We start from the raw sequence: 15,727 nt of genomic DNA on the forward strand, positions 1-15,727 counted from the left end.
GACCAATCCGGAGGGAGAGGAGGGAGAGGAGCGTAAACGGTGGGCTTCCTCTTAATGTCCCAAGGCTGCGTCTTCTTCGGCCTCGTCTTCCTGTGATGAGCCGTCGATTTCTTCTGCGGCCTCGACGAACACTCTATCACCATCCCCATTCCTCCTCCGACTCCTCCTCCGTTTCCCAGTTTCGGAACTTGAAACTGACGGAGAGCCGGGGATGAAGCGACGGTGGCGATTCCGGTGCCAAAGATCGCTGACACAGACATATCGTTTCGTCTTATCTTTTCTGCTTGCAGTGAAACTGAGTATGAGAGCCTCTAGCTTCGGATTAGAGAAGGTTATATCTTCTCCGAGTTTTCGTTTTATTCAAGTTTCTATTGGGCCTTAGAAGATATAGCCCATATTTACAAAAGCCCATTTAGAACTCGTTACGAGTAGCGATGTTCATAGGCTTGATTTAGATAACCGGATACTATTATCGGTATAGTCCGGTTATCACGAACAACAAAACCTCTATGACCGGCGATGGTTCCAAAGCTATCAGCGCCTATCATCATCATCATCAATCCACCTTCTTCATCTCTCTATTCGATTTTCGAAATCTCGATCTCGTCGACGATGAATACCGCTTTAGATTTTGCTTTTCCGGCGAAATCGAGTTTTGTTGGCGGAAGAACTCGACGCGTGATTCCTTCTCCTAGATTATTCGGTTCCCGCGTAAGAGTGTGCTCTCTTCATCCTCCTTCTTCGTCTCTCAAGGTTAACATCTCTCTCCTCTCTCCCTCTGGTTAGATGTATGTTCCATTCATCAGTAATTTCAAACTCAACAGGATTACGAATTTACTAATATCGTCAGTAATTTCAAATTATTGGCATCTGAATTGAATGCAGATTCCAAATGTCGTTTGTTTGATGATGATGATGATTACGAGTACTAGCATTAGTAAGAATCATTGTTTTGTTTTTTGATTATGTAGGCTGAGTCATGTTTAAAAAGAGATGTGAACAGACAATTAAGCAGTCTCGAGTCGATGTTCTGTTACGACAAGCCAATACCTGAGGAGATCATCGATGAGCCTGTCGGATTATCCATGTCCGAGAGAGAGATTGGTGATAACAGGCGTTGCACTTGTTGCGAAGCTAAAGGTGCATTGCTTTGTGCCACTTGCTCTGGAACTGGTCTTTACGTTGACTCCATTATGGAGAGCCAAGGCATCATTGTTAAAGTCCGTTGCTTAGGTACATTCTCTTATCCTGTTTTTCTTCTTCTCTTACTCAGATTATGTAATGTTTTAATATTTAACCATTTCTGTTGCTTATGTTGTAGGTTGTGGTGGAAGTGGTAACATTATGTGTAAAAGCTGTGGCGGGCGTGGTCACGTAGGCCATTGATGACCCCCATGTTTCACTCTGTTTTTAGTCATGTTTTTGCCACTTTATGTGTTGTGACTTTCTCTGTTCTTATTGCAGAATCCTACCTTTGTCAGTTCCATATATAGATTTTTGTTCTTGTACTGATGTAATCCACAGTTTTGTAAAAGGCTCGATTCATCTTCTGTGGTTAAATATAAAATGACTAAATTAGAAACTATCCCTCTCTTTTCTACTACTCTTTTGACTGTTTATGCATTCAGACACAGACAATGAAAACCTAGGGAAAGAAAGCAAAGTAGACTAAGGATGAGAACTGAATCAATCGTCGTCTCCCTTCTGTGTACATTTCATGTTCTTCCTCCTGTCTCCCTTCTGTGTACATTTCATGTTCTTCCTCCTCTCGCACTCCAGCTAATCTTTATGGCTCTGTGGATCCTCACAATAAACTACATAGTAACCCAATACACATCCTTGCAGCAGCCGAAGAAACTCTCCCCTGAAACATACGCCAAAAAGCCAAGTACATGAGGTAACATGCTAAAGCCGTTTTGATTCTTCTTCCTGCAATTTGATAATGAGATATTACCACAGAAGTATTTGATGATGAAAGCACAGAGAGTCAGCTGAAAGAAGTAAATATGTATGGATCATAAACCCCCATATTCCTGCAGTTAGTGCAGAGATTTCACCAGTTGCATCTTAGCTCAGTAAGTTTTGTAAAAACTCGATGTAAATCTCCGGACGAAATCGATGTAAATTTCCTGAAATCATATTATTCACAGTGTTAAGTATTTTTGGCTAAAAAAAAAAGTATTTTTGGCTAATCTCAACAAAAAACTACTATATATTTGCACATTATTGAAAAAGACGAGTTCATATAGTGTTCCCATTATTACAAGCAAATCATCTGAGCCGTGACAGCTTCTTGACACAACTCGCCCACGAAACCGGCTTTGAATTAATTATAACTCATAAAGTATAATGTAAGCATCAATAATAATTTTCCCAGACCTCATTCTCGCTTTTTTCAGGAAACAACTTTCTCCACCTGCGACTTATTATTCTTGATCCGATCCAAAATCCGTTCTGATAAAAATATTTAGTGCTCCGGAATCCGAATCTGAATAGTAAAAAAAAATAGATACATCAAAACTTAACGGAGTTTTGAATATCTTAAATTTTTAGGTTATAAAATCCGGATATGGATCCGTACTTTTAAAATATATTAACTTTTAGTGTTATTAGTAATTATATTTATATATTAATATTTATACATAAAATTAGTCTTATAATATTATATTTTAATTTTTATATTATATACATATATTTATAAATCTTGTATAAATATTTACTAAATATATTTTTGTCATCAACTTTTATATTATTATATTTATTTAAAATATTATTTAAGAATTTTAATATTTTTAAAAATAATTTTTTTAGTTATTTTTTATGAATCTGAATTTAAATCCTGATATCCACGAATAATATAATATTTAAATAAATATCCAAAATCCAGATATCCAGAAGCCACGAATCTATATCCATATACTAAATCAACGGATCCAACAAATCTAAATCTAAATCCGGATATCTTAAATTTCTCGGATATCTAGATCCCAGTCTCATCTTGACAACTTTTCATCCTCTTTTTTACTTTTACTTTTGACTTGTTCATATTTTATTCCACTCGTGTCTCAGAAATCTCCTATATGCTGTCTCTTGTGAAATTTTAGACTCGTTTTTAGCTGTGTAAGAATACTAATAATATAGCATCCAAAATTAAGTTTAAGAATTGTTGCGAGTACATTACATGGAACAATTGCTGTAAGAATACTAATAATATAGCATCCAAAATTCAAAATTTAAGACTTGTTGCGAGTACATTACATGGAACAATTGCTGTGGTATTATATGCTTTGATGTATATAATATTCATTAACCAGTCGTCTTTTCCTTATAACAAAATCCACTAAAAAGGGTTATAAGAAAATTAAATATTGCCTCAATTCGTAAGTTGGTGTGGTGCAATTATATTCGGCTGTTGTACATGTAACATGTGCCATTGACTAGAATTAAATGAAACAGATACGATTAACGGTAATGCCTTAAACTTAAATCCGTTGTATTCTCGCAAGTCCATCAAATCATTTCCAATCATCATATAAAAGTCTTATTAATATATACATATTATAGTTCTTTTGTCACTAATATATACATATAGTTAGTTTAAAATAAATATTTTAAAGCCAACTGGTTTTAAAGATAACCCGTTCCTAGTACTTACTATCATATCATTTAATATAAATCTTTCTTTCTATTGACTTAAACATTTCTGTCAAAATCGAAACCGGCAAAGAAAAACTGAAAGTGATATAGATTACGATGATAATGCCACCTTATCGACCATGTAATTAATTACAATTCTACTACTATCGACTTAGCTGTATCAAACTTTCAGCATATTGTATAAAGTACATCAGTATATAAACTTATCTATCTTATTAAAACAAAAACATTCTCTTGGACCTAACATTTATTTTGTAAGTTTTTAAAATAAATACACATTTATACTTTATAGTTAAACTTACATTAAATTACTAATGTTCCTTTTTTATACTACTATCCATGTTTCCAAACAATATATTTATTTCTTTATACTACTATCAATGTTTCCAAACAGTATATTTTATATACTACTATCAATGTTTCCAAACAATACAATAATTAATCTTAGTTATTTTATATCCATCATTTTCTCTTTAAAATTTTGTATAAACGTCATAATTTCAGAAATTACAAAATAATGAACTTTAAAATTTGAATTATAAGATTACAAATTATGAAACTATTACAATTTCAATCAAATTAGATTACATATCGGTCATCCATCAGTTCAATCGGTTAGTCTCGGGTTTTAGTGACTTTTTAATATGAATATTTTAAAAAACTAAATTGAATTGTTAGATCTCCGGATTAACCGGTATAATCACAATCGGGTTGAATTTAAAAACACTGATTTAAATACAAAAATATTTTAAATACACACTCTTTAAAAGTTAACAAAATATTTGTTAAGTTATTAGTGAAATTTTTCATCGTAAAATATTCCGCGCTTCCAAAGCGCGGGTCAAGATCTAGTATCAATATATAAACTTACAACATGGCATAGGAATGTTCACTAAGTCGCTCGCACGACTTTGCACAAAAATACTTAGTTCTCTCCATATTATACCTTTGACATTCACATGTATTCGGCACATATAGGAGATATATTAATTTTATAAATTTGAATTGTTCTCACGTCGGTTGAGTTTTTAGTATATATACCGTATGGTTGATCCCAAATGTCTTACAATCCCTTCCACAAGAAGAAAAACTTCTTATCTACAAAAATGATGAAGTTTTCTTCTCTTCTTGTGCTTTTCTTTGTTTTCCCGATCGCATTTGCTCAACTACGAGTCGGGTTTTATAGCCAGTCATGCCCTCAAGCCGAGACCATCGTACGCAATCTTGTGCGCCAACGGTTTGGTGTTGACCAAACCGTCACCGCAGCTTTGCTCCGTATGCATTTCCATGACTGTTTCGTTAGGGTAAGAATTTAATATAGCATTTCTATATGGCTCAAACATGTTCAATAAATGATATGTCAATTTGAAGTTAGATTATCTTATGAGTTTGTTCGGAAGCAGCATATTTGTATATAAAATGAAAATTTTAAAGAACATTCTCATGATATGATATATACGAGGTTTATTGATTCTAACAGTGTTTTAAATCTCGGAACAGTATATTTTTAACAGAAATACGTTTTTAGTAGATAAAGAAGTTTTCGTTAAAGAAAAATGTCAAGTTATTGACATTACATAAATACAGATGTTGTAAATTATTCTAACACAATTAATATACAGACCCTACCTCAATCGAGTTTTGTCTCTAATTTTTCTTTTGGTTTATTCGAGTTTAGTTCCAATATCTTCGATTCATATCATATCATTCTTTTTGATTGAACCATATCATACCATGTCATTTAGTCTGGCTAACCTTATTTTAATATTTTTGTTCGTTCTTTGTAGGGCTGCGACGCTTCCCTTCTCATTGACGGAACCAACTCTGAGAAAACGGCCGGACCAAACGGAAGCGTTAGAGAATTTGCCCTGATCGACCAGATCAAGGCTCAGCTAGAGGCCGCATGTCCATCCACCGTCTCATGCTCTGACATCATCACACTAGCGACACGTGACTCTGTGTTCTTAGCCGGAGGCCCGAGCTACAGCATTCCCACGGGAAGGCGCGATGGTTTAGTCTCAAACAATGTTGACGTGGCTCTTCCAGGTCCAACAATCTCCGTCTCCGGAGCCGTCAGTTTGTTCACGAACAAAGGGATGAACGTCTTCGACGCTGTGGCTCTTATAGGTGCACATACCGTTGGTAAGGGAAACTGTGGTCTATTCAGTGACAGGTTCACGAATTTCCAAGGAACCGGACGACCTGACCCAGCCATGGACCCAGCTTTGGTTTCCAGGTAACTTTTAAACCAGACAGGTTCAATCATTTACCCACCATAAACTAACTTAAGATTAAATTTATTGAAAATAAATAAATTACATAGGAATGAACATAATTCTAAGTTTGAGAAGATTTTAAATTTTATTTTGATCATGTTATATAGCAGTTTGTTTGTTGAAAATGTTAATTTATAACTTCTGAAATCTTCAAATTAAAATGTACCCAGTTTTAATTATTTTAAAAATATGACAGTATCTGTGGTTGACATTAATTATATATTAAGTAATAAAATAGTTGTTTGATGTAAAAAGAAAAAGAATTATATATATACATGTATATATTAAGTTATTTAATTACAGGACATTTTTCATTAAAGTTCGAAAACTAAATTTTCCATGAAAACTTAAGCAAATTAGTTTTTGCATGTCTTTCTTCGTTAAACTTGTTTGGCATGTTTCCTTGAAAAGTAACTTAAGCAAATTAGTTTTGCATGCAAAACAAAATTTATTTATTTTAACTCATAGAAATACTAATTAGAATGTGTTCTTGTAATGTAGTCTAAGGAACACGTGTGCAAACAGCGCGACAGCTTCACTAGACCAGTCGACTCCACTAAGGTTCGACAACCAATTCTTCAAACAGCTCCGTAAAAAGAGAGGAGTGTTCCAGCTTGACCAGCGTCTCGCGACAGACCGACAGACTCGTGGTGTTGTGGCTCGATATGCAAGCAACAATGCTTACTTCAAACGTCAATTTGTTAGAGCAATCATAAAGATGGGAGCCGTTGATGTGCTCACTGGTCGTGCTGGTGAAATCAGGAGAAACTGCAGGAGATTCAACTAATGAGTTTGATAAATTACTACTAATTATGTGTGGAATCATTACGTTTGAAACATATGTTTCAGATCTTATTTATGTTTCTAAATCATTTGTTTGTTTTGTTGGGTTTTTCTGCTTAAATAAGGGTTTTCGTGGATTGGATTTATGGTTTTAATTCTCGAAAAACATAATTATATGCCGGAGGATGTATCTTTACCTCGTACGATTATTTTGTGGTATTGACAATACTGATTAATCATATATATATATTTTTAAATACTTGTTTGTTTGTTCTGCGATGCAATTACAATAAATACATGAAAGACTCAAATATTTAGACGTCCCATATAAAGCAACTCAGAGAAGTTTGTGGTCATCAATTTTATTCTCCGATCTCCAGTGCAAAGTGACCGGAGATGTTTGATGTCTGTCACCCTTCAGGTGAAAAGTTGCATCATTCTTATTTACATGATAAAATAGCATCCATTTTGTCATCGCATGAATCTGAAACCCCTTAATTGTTCCTTTCCATTGGTTGAAGATTTGAAGTATGTGAAATGACATTATATTTTTAAACTGTAGATGGTCAATTCCTGATATCATCAATAATGCTATACAGGATATGATCTTATGCAGGAGATGATATGCAGCTGGAATTAAGAAAAGCAGCACAGGTTTTGATTTCCCCCTCCCCCTAGCTAACTTCTTGGGAAGCTCAAATTAAAATGTAAACAAACATGGCTAGAATTAACCAGGTGAAACAGAAGAAACTAAACCATTTTCTTTATTGCACAATTAGTTCCCTTATCACGAACCCTAATTCTTCATATAATTAATTAAGAAACTCCAACTCCAAGAAAATCAAAGAAGTAAAAGCCACTCTTCATCTTCATCTCCACCTCCCTTTCACTGATTGTGGTTGTGTAGCGATTTTGATGGTCCATCTTTTTACTACATATGCCATTTACTTCTGCTCTCTGCGCACACTGACCATCTTTACCTGTAAGATAATCAAAATATTTTCTTATTAGCCCCACGTGAATTTGTTGTATTGAAATAGTAGCGTGACATTGTACTATAGTTCCTTATATTAATATACCAATATGTACTATTACGATATAAAAAACTGTTTCTCTCTTTCTTGTCATCCAAATTTGTCATTATTGCCATATACATGAAAATTATCGAAGTGGTCACTCGTCGTCCATGTATGCCAAATTTATCATTTAGTGATATCGATTAAAGTATAAGTCGATTATAATCGATGCTATAGTTAGATTCACGAAAACGCTTCTCAAGAAAACAGGGCAAAAACATTCCAAGTTTCCATACTTTTCATATCGCAAGAATGTAATAAGATAATTTCTTTCTAAAAAGAGACAAAGTACTAACGTAATAAAAATATAATAAAGCAAGCGAACAAATACATAAATTGTTACCTGATGCAAGGGTATAATCGTCATGCAAGAAGCGCGGCTGGTGAGTTGAAGAAGGTGGAGTGAGAGAGAGCTCCGTCGTACAAGTAGAGACAGCTGAACCATCGTCATCATCTGCTTCGTTGACCAAAGTACCCTCGCCGACCCTACCGAAGAACCCACCATTATTATAGCGGCACGAGGACGAGGCTTTCATTTCTGCGTTTCCTGACGGTGCATGAAGAGACTGTTGTCGTTGACTTGCTCTAGTCCGTCGAGCCATGACAACATGCCAATGGTTCTTGACGGCGTTATCGGTCCGACCCGGGAAGAGACGTGAGATTAGAGACCACTTGTTGCCATAGGCTCGATGAGCAGTTAAAAGCCTGGACTCTTCTTCCTCGGTGAAGGCGTTCTTGTTAATCCTTGGATCTAATTGGTTACACCATCTCAGTCTACAGCTCTTGCCTGAAATCAATACGCAACATTAATAATTACCCTTTTAATAGTTAATGTCAAATATGTCACTGACGTTAGCTCCTAGTCATTAAGATCAATATCATTAATTTTGGAGAAAATCTCTTTTTTGTCAAATGAAAAAATGCTCATTTGTAAAGAAAAAAATACAAGATGTTTGATTAAAAAGAACAGGACTTTATTTCGATACAAAATAAATTTTATCCAATTTTAAAAATATATATGCATACTTGCGCATTCACGGAATTTTGTGAGAGAGTGAGAGTAATAATTAATAAGCAGATAAATAAAAGTAAATAAATGTACCTGATCTACCAAGAAGGTGGTGAGCAATCAAGTTCCAGTTTTGTGGACCAAACTGAGCAACAAGCTCCTTGAGTTTAGCATCTTCTGTTGGTCTCCAGTGTCCTCTTGAGCATAATTTTGTCTTCATTCCATTATTGCCCCTCCTTTTCAGACTATTTTCATTTTCACCCCTCTCCAAGACTGAGTACGATTTGTTGTGAAGATGGTTTCTAGCGAGAGAGAAGTTAGTGTGCGAGTTTGGTGGAGATTCGAAGTTGTTTGCTTCTTCAAATTTTCTCGAGAGCTTGATGGTTTTGTTACCTGTTAGAACTTTCACACTGAGTTTTAGATTCATTTTTCTCTTTCTTTCCTGGGTTAGGGATTAAAGGAAAAGAAACCAAGAATGAGAGAAAGAGTGAGAGCAATTGAATGGTTTTCCACTGTTTATATGGTGGAAGAGGAAAGATAGATTCTCTATTTTTTATTGAACTTAACTTATATTTATTTACAAGTTAATAATATACGATTTTTTACATCATATAGATAAGAATACTTTAACAATGGACGTTAAGTTTCAGTGGTTTCAAAAAAAAAACAATGGACGTTAAGTTTTTTTATTTTATTTTTGGTAAACACTAAACAATGGACGTTAAGTTGTTATTCTTAAAGCACTTGAGACAAATAAATTGATAGCTGGTTTATGCACACATCAAAAGATGTAGAGGAAATTTTATCACATATTACACTTAATCAAATGTTGTATATATTTTCTATTTTCTTTATGGAACTTCGTAATTTACCTACGATTTATCATTTTAACTATACTTTTAGTCGTTGGTGGTCTTGCAAATTTGGTTGCAGTATGAAAATTTTCTCATCAATATCTTTAGGAGCTGCTTGCTATTTTTTTGTTATAAATTATACATTATAAAGAACTTATGCTCATTTTTGTTCAGATTGCATCTTATTTTCTACTCAAAACGAAACTTTTGGTTAATATGATACTTTTAGTTTAGTACACACTCTCTCCACACGTGCAAAAGTAAGGCTTTGAAAAAGTCGGTGGGTACGTGTGGTGTTGTTGCATGCAAAACGAGAACCGCTCGTGCATGTTGAGGGTTCGATGACAATAGGCCCCACAGACTCAACAGTCTCGGAAACTCAAAAAACATTTTCGAACCGCTCGTGTATTTTTATTTTTTTGACTAAACACCGCTCGTGTAGCTTTACCATTACATACATATATATCACGTGTGCAACGTACGAACGTCGTCTGTGTTTGAGTTAATTTCGGGGAAAACAACAGAATCAATTTGTCTGTTTCGGACACAAAGCAAGAAAAGATCTTGAAGGGCGAGAAAGAAATTGCTTTTCTCAGTTTCTCTTTTCTCCATAACGTTTATAAATGTGTATGTTTCAAAGAATTCGTTATATATTAGAATTGCATGGTCACGTATTTGAATGTAAAAGTGTTTTTATGCGCCACAGGCATGACTCTAGCATTGATATGACGATGACACAAAACAATAATTTAATTATCTTTAGAGAAAATCATTAGCTTTTATTAATTGTAGTAAATTAGAACGAGTATGCAACCAGACACGTCTGATATATTAAAATGGAGGGAATCCGTAACTGAAGCCCAACATGGAATTAAATTCAGCAAAAAAAAAACAAAGACTAAAATAAACATAGTAGTACAGAGAAACGTTATAAACGAAATAAAAGTATACAAAACATTATTTATAGTGTTGTTTTATGTGAGTTTCGGTTATGGGAACGGTTTCGCTAATTTAAAAAAATTTCTGCTGACAACAAACAAAAAAGTGTTGTATCGACATGGAATGACGACATCATAAACTGTTACACACGAGCGGATCGTGTTCCTACCTAACATGTGTCACGTATTTCTGTTTCCAGTTCAAAGAAAGATCCTTGAACCGTTATGGACCAGTTCAACTTTTATCTTGAATAATACTAGTACTTGTTTCGTGACATTTCACAAATAAAAATTTCGACCATGGAATAACTTTGTCCAGTGACCATGAAAGTTTTGGAACTGTAATTCGGAATATTGATTTACATGTGGTAAAAATAATTAATATGAAAGATATATCTACAAAATGGATTTATAAAAATATGTTTAGCAACCATGGTATCACAGCCCAGTCGAATAAATATTATCTTAGTAGTCTAACAAATCATTTTATATAAGTATATAACCATAATAAAACAAAAGGTAGAGACAGAGATAGGGATAATTCGAAACTCCAAATCATAACATTAAAGTATTGGGTAATCATGAGAAATTACACTAATTACACTCACTTAGAGAAAGTTTCTTGATTAATAATAAAGAGGTCACTTTAACTAATTTGAGGAATTTAAGGCTTTATCTCATGAGGTACTGACATAAAGTCTCTCTATATGTAAGTTAACCGTAAATAATGTCAAAGTTGTTAGCTGGTCTATTGCACTTGTGGCATAGAGCTAACATATTAGATCAGAGTGATGAATATAGTAATTCGTTATGATAAAATACAGTTTTTATGCGAATTAGTGAGGTTATATTGAAAGTCATTATCGAAGTAGTTAATTGTCCACGCACTGACCAATACTTTAGTCCACAAGGATCCAAAACCAAAAAAAAAAGTTAATCCAATGTAAATAGTTTAATGCATGCAAAAGTATTAGTCAAAATAAACATTAGTCAAAAGTTGACGGCAGTTATCGGCAACTAATCCACACCACAATGATATTCCCAGGTCGAAAAGAATAGAATTATTCTCTCTTTTTACCACCATTGAATCATTGATGTTTTATAAGAATCGTTTTAAAGAGGGTACTAGTATATCTTTTTGTGCTTACTTTAGCTTAAACATATCTAAATAATGGCTTTGATTGGTAACCTTACAAAATGTCGGAATCACATTTCAAACTCGATTAGATAAGTATTCTTTCAATCAGCAAAAAGTTACGGAATGAAAAAAAACGCAAAAATACAGATTTACATTTTTGCTGACAAAAATATAAAGATAATTTTTATTAAATGGAAAATTGAGTTTTACTAGATTAGCATAGTTTTTTTTTTACAAAATTAACAGTTTCATATTATTAAATAAATAGTAATAGTTTTTGTAGTTATATAATAGTATTTTTAATAAATTTTAATGATTTTCAAAAAAAATTCTTACAGTAAAGTGAGTACGAATAAAATATTTTGATCAAATTTAACATGTATTTCATCATTTCACAAATTTTAAAATTTTTTACAGCTTAATTAATTTTTTTTCACAACTTAACTAATTTTTCCACGATTCCGCGATGATTACCAATTAGTGCCGATATGTTTCAGTTTAACTTTGACTGTTTATTATCATTTTAAAGTTTAATACAGTAGTATGTTACATGTTTTGAAACTAACAAATTATTAGTCCATTCATTTCATTTTAATTTTTGTTTCAAAATAAATATCACTTTAGAATTTAATGCAAAATATATTAATAATATTTTTAATTGATTTTTCGTTGGTCGAAATATAGTTAGAGTTAAGTGTATATGTGTATTTTAGAAATAAAGAAAAATTAAATATTTTTTGAATCCGGTGCGTATATCTAAAACGATAAGTGGTATATAAACGAGTTAAGCTGACAATGTTTCTCTATAACATTTATGAAAATGATTGTAGCCGTTGGATTCCAACTAGACGATTCCACATTTATTGACGAGTCTCTTTATTGATCGTGGTTATTAATAAACACCGAGCATCAAGAGTATGCATGCCACAGCTTGCTTCAACAAATTGTGATGCTGTTCAGTCCAAATAGCTCATCAGAAGTCAGATGACCTTTTAAGTCAAAAAAAAAAAAGTCGGATGACCTTAATCAAATCTTCACAATGATAAAAAATAAAAAGATTAATAGCAATCAAACATTCATAATGACAAGCCCATTAACCCTATCCGAGCCCAAATAGGCCCAACCTGAAACTTCCACTCTGATATTTTTTTTCTCTATCTTCCGCCGGAGCGAAGCGAACGGCCACACCGTCGGAGACGATGAACACTTCCACCAGATTCCTCTCTCTCTTTTCTCCTCGTCCTCCGCCTCTCTTCCTCTTCAGCCGCGGCATCTCCAACAGCCGCGGCTTAACCAATCTCCGCCGTCTCCACCGCCTACCGTCTCCTCATTCCTCCTACGTGAGCTCTCCTCGTCACCGCCTAGTGTCTTCACCGCCGTTTATCCACGCGGCAACTCTCGGACGGTTCCACACTCACGTAGTCCGTCTCTCCTCCTCAGATTCCGTTCCTTCTTATCACCACCGGTTGCCCGAATGGGGAGAGCTACTCCAATCTCTCTCCGAAGCTGGTTACTTCGCAGAGTCTAGATTAACTTCCGAATCTCAAAACGAGTACTTTCCTGGTTTTCCAGATGAACTCGTCCCTCCAGCTCTCGCCTGCTTAGCTTTAGCTCGTGATCGACCCGAGTTACTTGAGTAAGTTAGTTTCTTCCCCATTGTGTGTTGTGTGTCATTGATGTCTCTCTCTCTCTAATTCAAGTTCTTTTTTTGATGGATGTTACTGTTGTTAGAATGGTTTCGAGGAGAGACGTTGAAGTGGTGGTGGAGAATGTGAAGCCGTTCTTGTTCAGGACTGGTCCAGATTCACTCAAAAGGATGAGTCTTTATTTAAGAAGTGGTCGTCAGGGCGTTGGGAATGTAAGTTCTATTCTATCTGGCAAAAAAAAAAGGTTACTCTTTTAGTACTTGATAGTGACTTAGCAGCTTAGATATAATATAACCTTGTGTTGATGTTGGGATTGTTGCCTATTAGATACTGGATGTGGATAAGGCGAGTACGGTGGATTTGATGAGGCTTCTTTTGAGTTGTGTTGTGGATTTTGCGTCTACCGAGGGAAGCAAAGACTATGAGCAAGAGATTGTGGAGTCGTCGGTTCGAAAGCTTTTGGGTGAGATAGCAAAGATGAGCTTCGGTACTCCTGAGTCTAATGGTCATGGCGCAGTGCAGAATCAGTTCTCAGGTGGAAATGGACAAGCACTCGGTTCGTTTCAGAAAAAGATTGAGATGAAACGAGGTGACTGGATTTGCTCAAGGTACGTATGAATGAATATCTTTGATTCTCAGTAGCCTTTTGATTCTTGTTGGTTTCCATTCTTCTATGGGAAGATATAAGAATGTTCTTAGGATCTGAGCTTGAATTGGTATATGTCTCTGACTGTACACTATTACTGGGGTCCAAAGATCGTATTTGTAGAGCTATAAGTCGGTATGTTGTAACGGTCTTTGTTTCATCTTGTTGTTGTTTCATATGGTGAGGGAACTTGTTGCAACAGGTGCAGTGGGTTGAACTTTGCGAGAAATGTCAAATGCTTCCAGTGTGATGAAGCAAGACCAAAGAGACAGCTTACTGGTAGTGAATGGGAGTGTCCCCAGTAAGCAACTAGTTTTTTTTTGTTCTCTCTGCTGCTTTATCCTTAATGCGACCGCAAATAGTGAGTTTAACAGTTTGTTTAATTCATCAGATGCGATTTCTACAACTATGGGAGGAACATAGCCTGCATAAGATGCGACTGCAAACGACCCGGGGACTTCTCAGCCAACTCCGCTCATTCAAAGGATCCTGAAATCGAGAGAAGACTGGCGGAAAATGAAGAGAAAGCACAGAGGTGGTTTAGTAAAGTAGCGCAGGGTGGTTCTGATGCAAACAGTGTTGATACAGATGAAGATTTTCCAGAGATTATGCCTTTGAGGAAAGGCGTGAACAGGTTTGTCGTTAACACGAGAAAGACACCTCTCGAGAGAAGGTTGTCTAATGTTGAGGCAGATGGAACTAAAACGAATAAGAGCCTGAATGAGATTCTTGGCTCTACATCCTCTTTTGCTTCAAGGAGGTTTGAATCTTCTCAGGTGGTTAACTCTGATTTTGTCCCGTTCGTGCCACTACCGTCTGATATGTTTGCCAAGAAGCATGATAAGGAGGAAACAGTGACCTCCAACAACCAAATGGACAATGTCTCAGACAAGTCGAGTGCAAGTCCTTTTGGTCAAGAGACAGATGAACCTGATAAAGATGAGAACGAATCAGAGGAGAAATCTCCAAGATGGTTAAAGAGGATCACAGAACTGCACAGCGTGTCGGATCCACAGGAAGAGACTTCTCCTGAGAAAATGCCAGTGCGAAAAGGAGAGAATCAGTTTGTGGTGAGCAGGAAGAAAGACCGTACACTGACTTCTCCAGCAAACAAGAGACGCGTCTCCATCGAAACAAAAGACTCAGACTTCGTCCCTTTCGTCCCTTTCCCACCTGACTATTTCGCCAAACACAAACAGCCGAATGAAACAACAACAACAACAGCTGATACTATTCCAGCCGTCCCAGCTCCAAAAAACACTTCTCAGGTAGTACAAGAAGAGCCAAGAGAACCACCTTTAAGCAACAATCCGGGACCAGTGGCAGGGAAGATGAGAAACGGAAAGAGCCTGGAGGGTTCGTTAGTGAAGGAGCCTGACTTGCTGGACATGTCGGAGGAAGCTAAAGCGGAGAGATGGTTTAAGCGAGTGGCAGAGATCAAGAACATATCAGAGCTGAGTGAGATCCCGGACGAAGACTTCCCGTCGATAATGCCAATGAGGAAAGGAGTGAATAGGTTTGTTGTCAGCAAGAGGAAGACTCCTTTGGAACGGCGTTTAGCTTCTCAACGCCAGCAGAGGAATCCTCCTCCTCCGGTCACAGACTCTGATCCAGCCGGTAGAGGGGATACATAAATGACCTTGTACTTGTAGCATAACATTTTTTGCTGGAGTAATATACATACTTAGTACTATACTCATTTTG

At 35.6% G+C, this 15,727-nt stretch overlaps 5 protein-coding genes across 5 annotated transcripts; 3 read left to right on the forward strand and 2 right to left on the reverse strand.

Moving 5' to 3' along the window:
- Positions 1–5: 5 nt before the first annotated feature.
- LOC130503025 (50S ribosomal protein 6, chloroplastic-like) lies at positions 6–328 on the reverse strand (the record flags this gene model as incomplete). Its single annotated transcript, XM_056997702.1, has 1 exon — positions 6–328. A coding segment is annotated over exon 1 (255 nt), but the record flags the coding sequence as incomplete, so codon positions are not given.
- Positions 329–496: 168 nt separating this feature from the next.
- On the forward strand, positions 497–1,585 carry LOC130503024 (uncharacterized). Its single transcript, XM_056997701.1, has 3 exons — positions 497–753; positions 972–1,233; positions 1,322–1,585. Exons 1-3 carry the CDS (start codon positions 520–522, stop codon positions 1,384–1,386), a joined length of 561 nt encoding a protein of 186 aa, XP_056853681.1. The 5' UTR covers positions 497–519; the 3' UTR covers positions 1,387–1,585.
- Positions 1,586–4,715: 3,130 nt separating this feature from the next.
- On the forward strand, positions 4,716–6,975 carry LOC130503023 (peroxidase 57-like). Its single transcript, XM_056997700.1, has 3 exons — positions 4,716–4,961; positions 5,445–5,893; positions 6,435–6,975. Exons 1-3 carry the CDS (start codon positions 4,716–4,718, stop codon positions 6,718–6,720), a joined length of 981 nt encoding a protein of 326 aa, XP_056853680.1. The 3' UTR covers positions 6,721–6,975.
- Positions 6,976–7,463: 488 nt separating this feature from the next.
- Positions 7,464–9,332, reverse strand: LOC108837167 (transcription factor MYB56-like). Its single transcript, XM_018610236.2, has 3 exons — positions 8,895–9,332; positions 8,136–8,579; positions 7,464–7,696 (listed from the first exon to the last, which is right to left on the reverse strand). The coding sequence occupies exons 1-3, from the start codon at positions 9,226–9,228 to the stop codon at positions 7,533–7,535; spliced, it is 942 nt and encodes a 313-aa protein (XP_018465738.1). The 5' UTR covers positions 9,229–9,332; the 3' UTR covers positions 7,464–7,532.
- Positions 9,333–12,863: 3,531 nt separating this feature from the next.
- On the forward strand, positions 12,864–15,716 carry LOC130503026 (zinc finger protein VAR3, chloroplastic-like). Its single transcript, XM_056997703.1, has 5 exons — positions 12,864–13,367; positions 13,463–13,589; positions 13,705–13,985; positions 14,226–14,324; positions 14,415–15,716. Exons 1-5 carry the CDS (start codon positions 12,931–12,933, stop codon positions 15,655–15,657), a joined length of 2,187 nt encoding a protein of 728 aa, XP_056853683.1. The 5' UTR covers positions 12,864–12,930; the 3' UTR covers positions 15,658–15,716.
- Positions 15,717–15,727: the final 11 nt, after the last annotated feature.

The sequence above is a fragment of the Raphanus sativus genome, unplaced genomic scaffold (assembly GCF_000801105.2).
Source record: "Raphanus sativus cultivar WK10039 unplaced genomic scaffold, ASM80110v3 Scaffold0773, whole genome shotgun sequence".
Taxonomy (NCBI): Eukaryota; Viridiplantae; Streptophyta; class Magnoliopsida; order Brassicales; family Brassicaceae; genus Raphanus; species Raphanus sativus.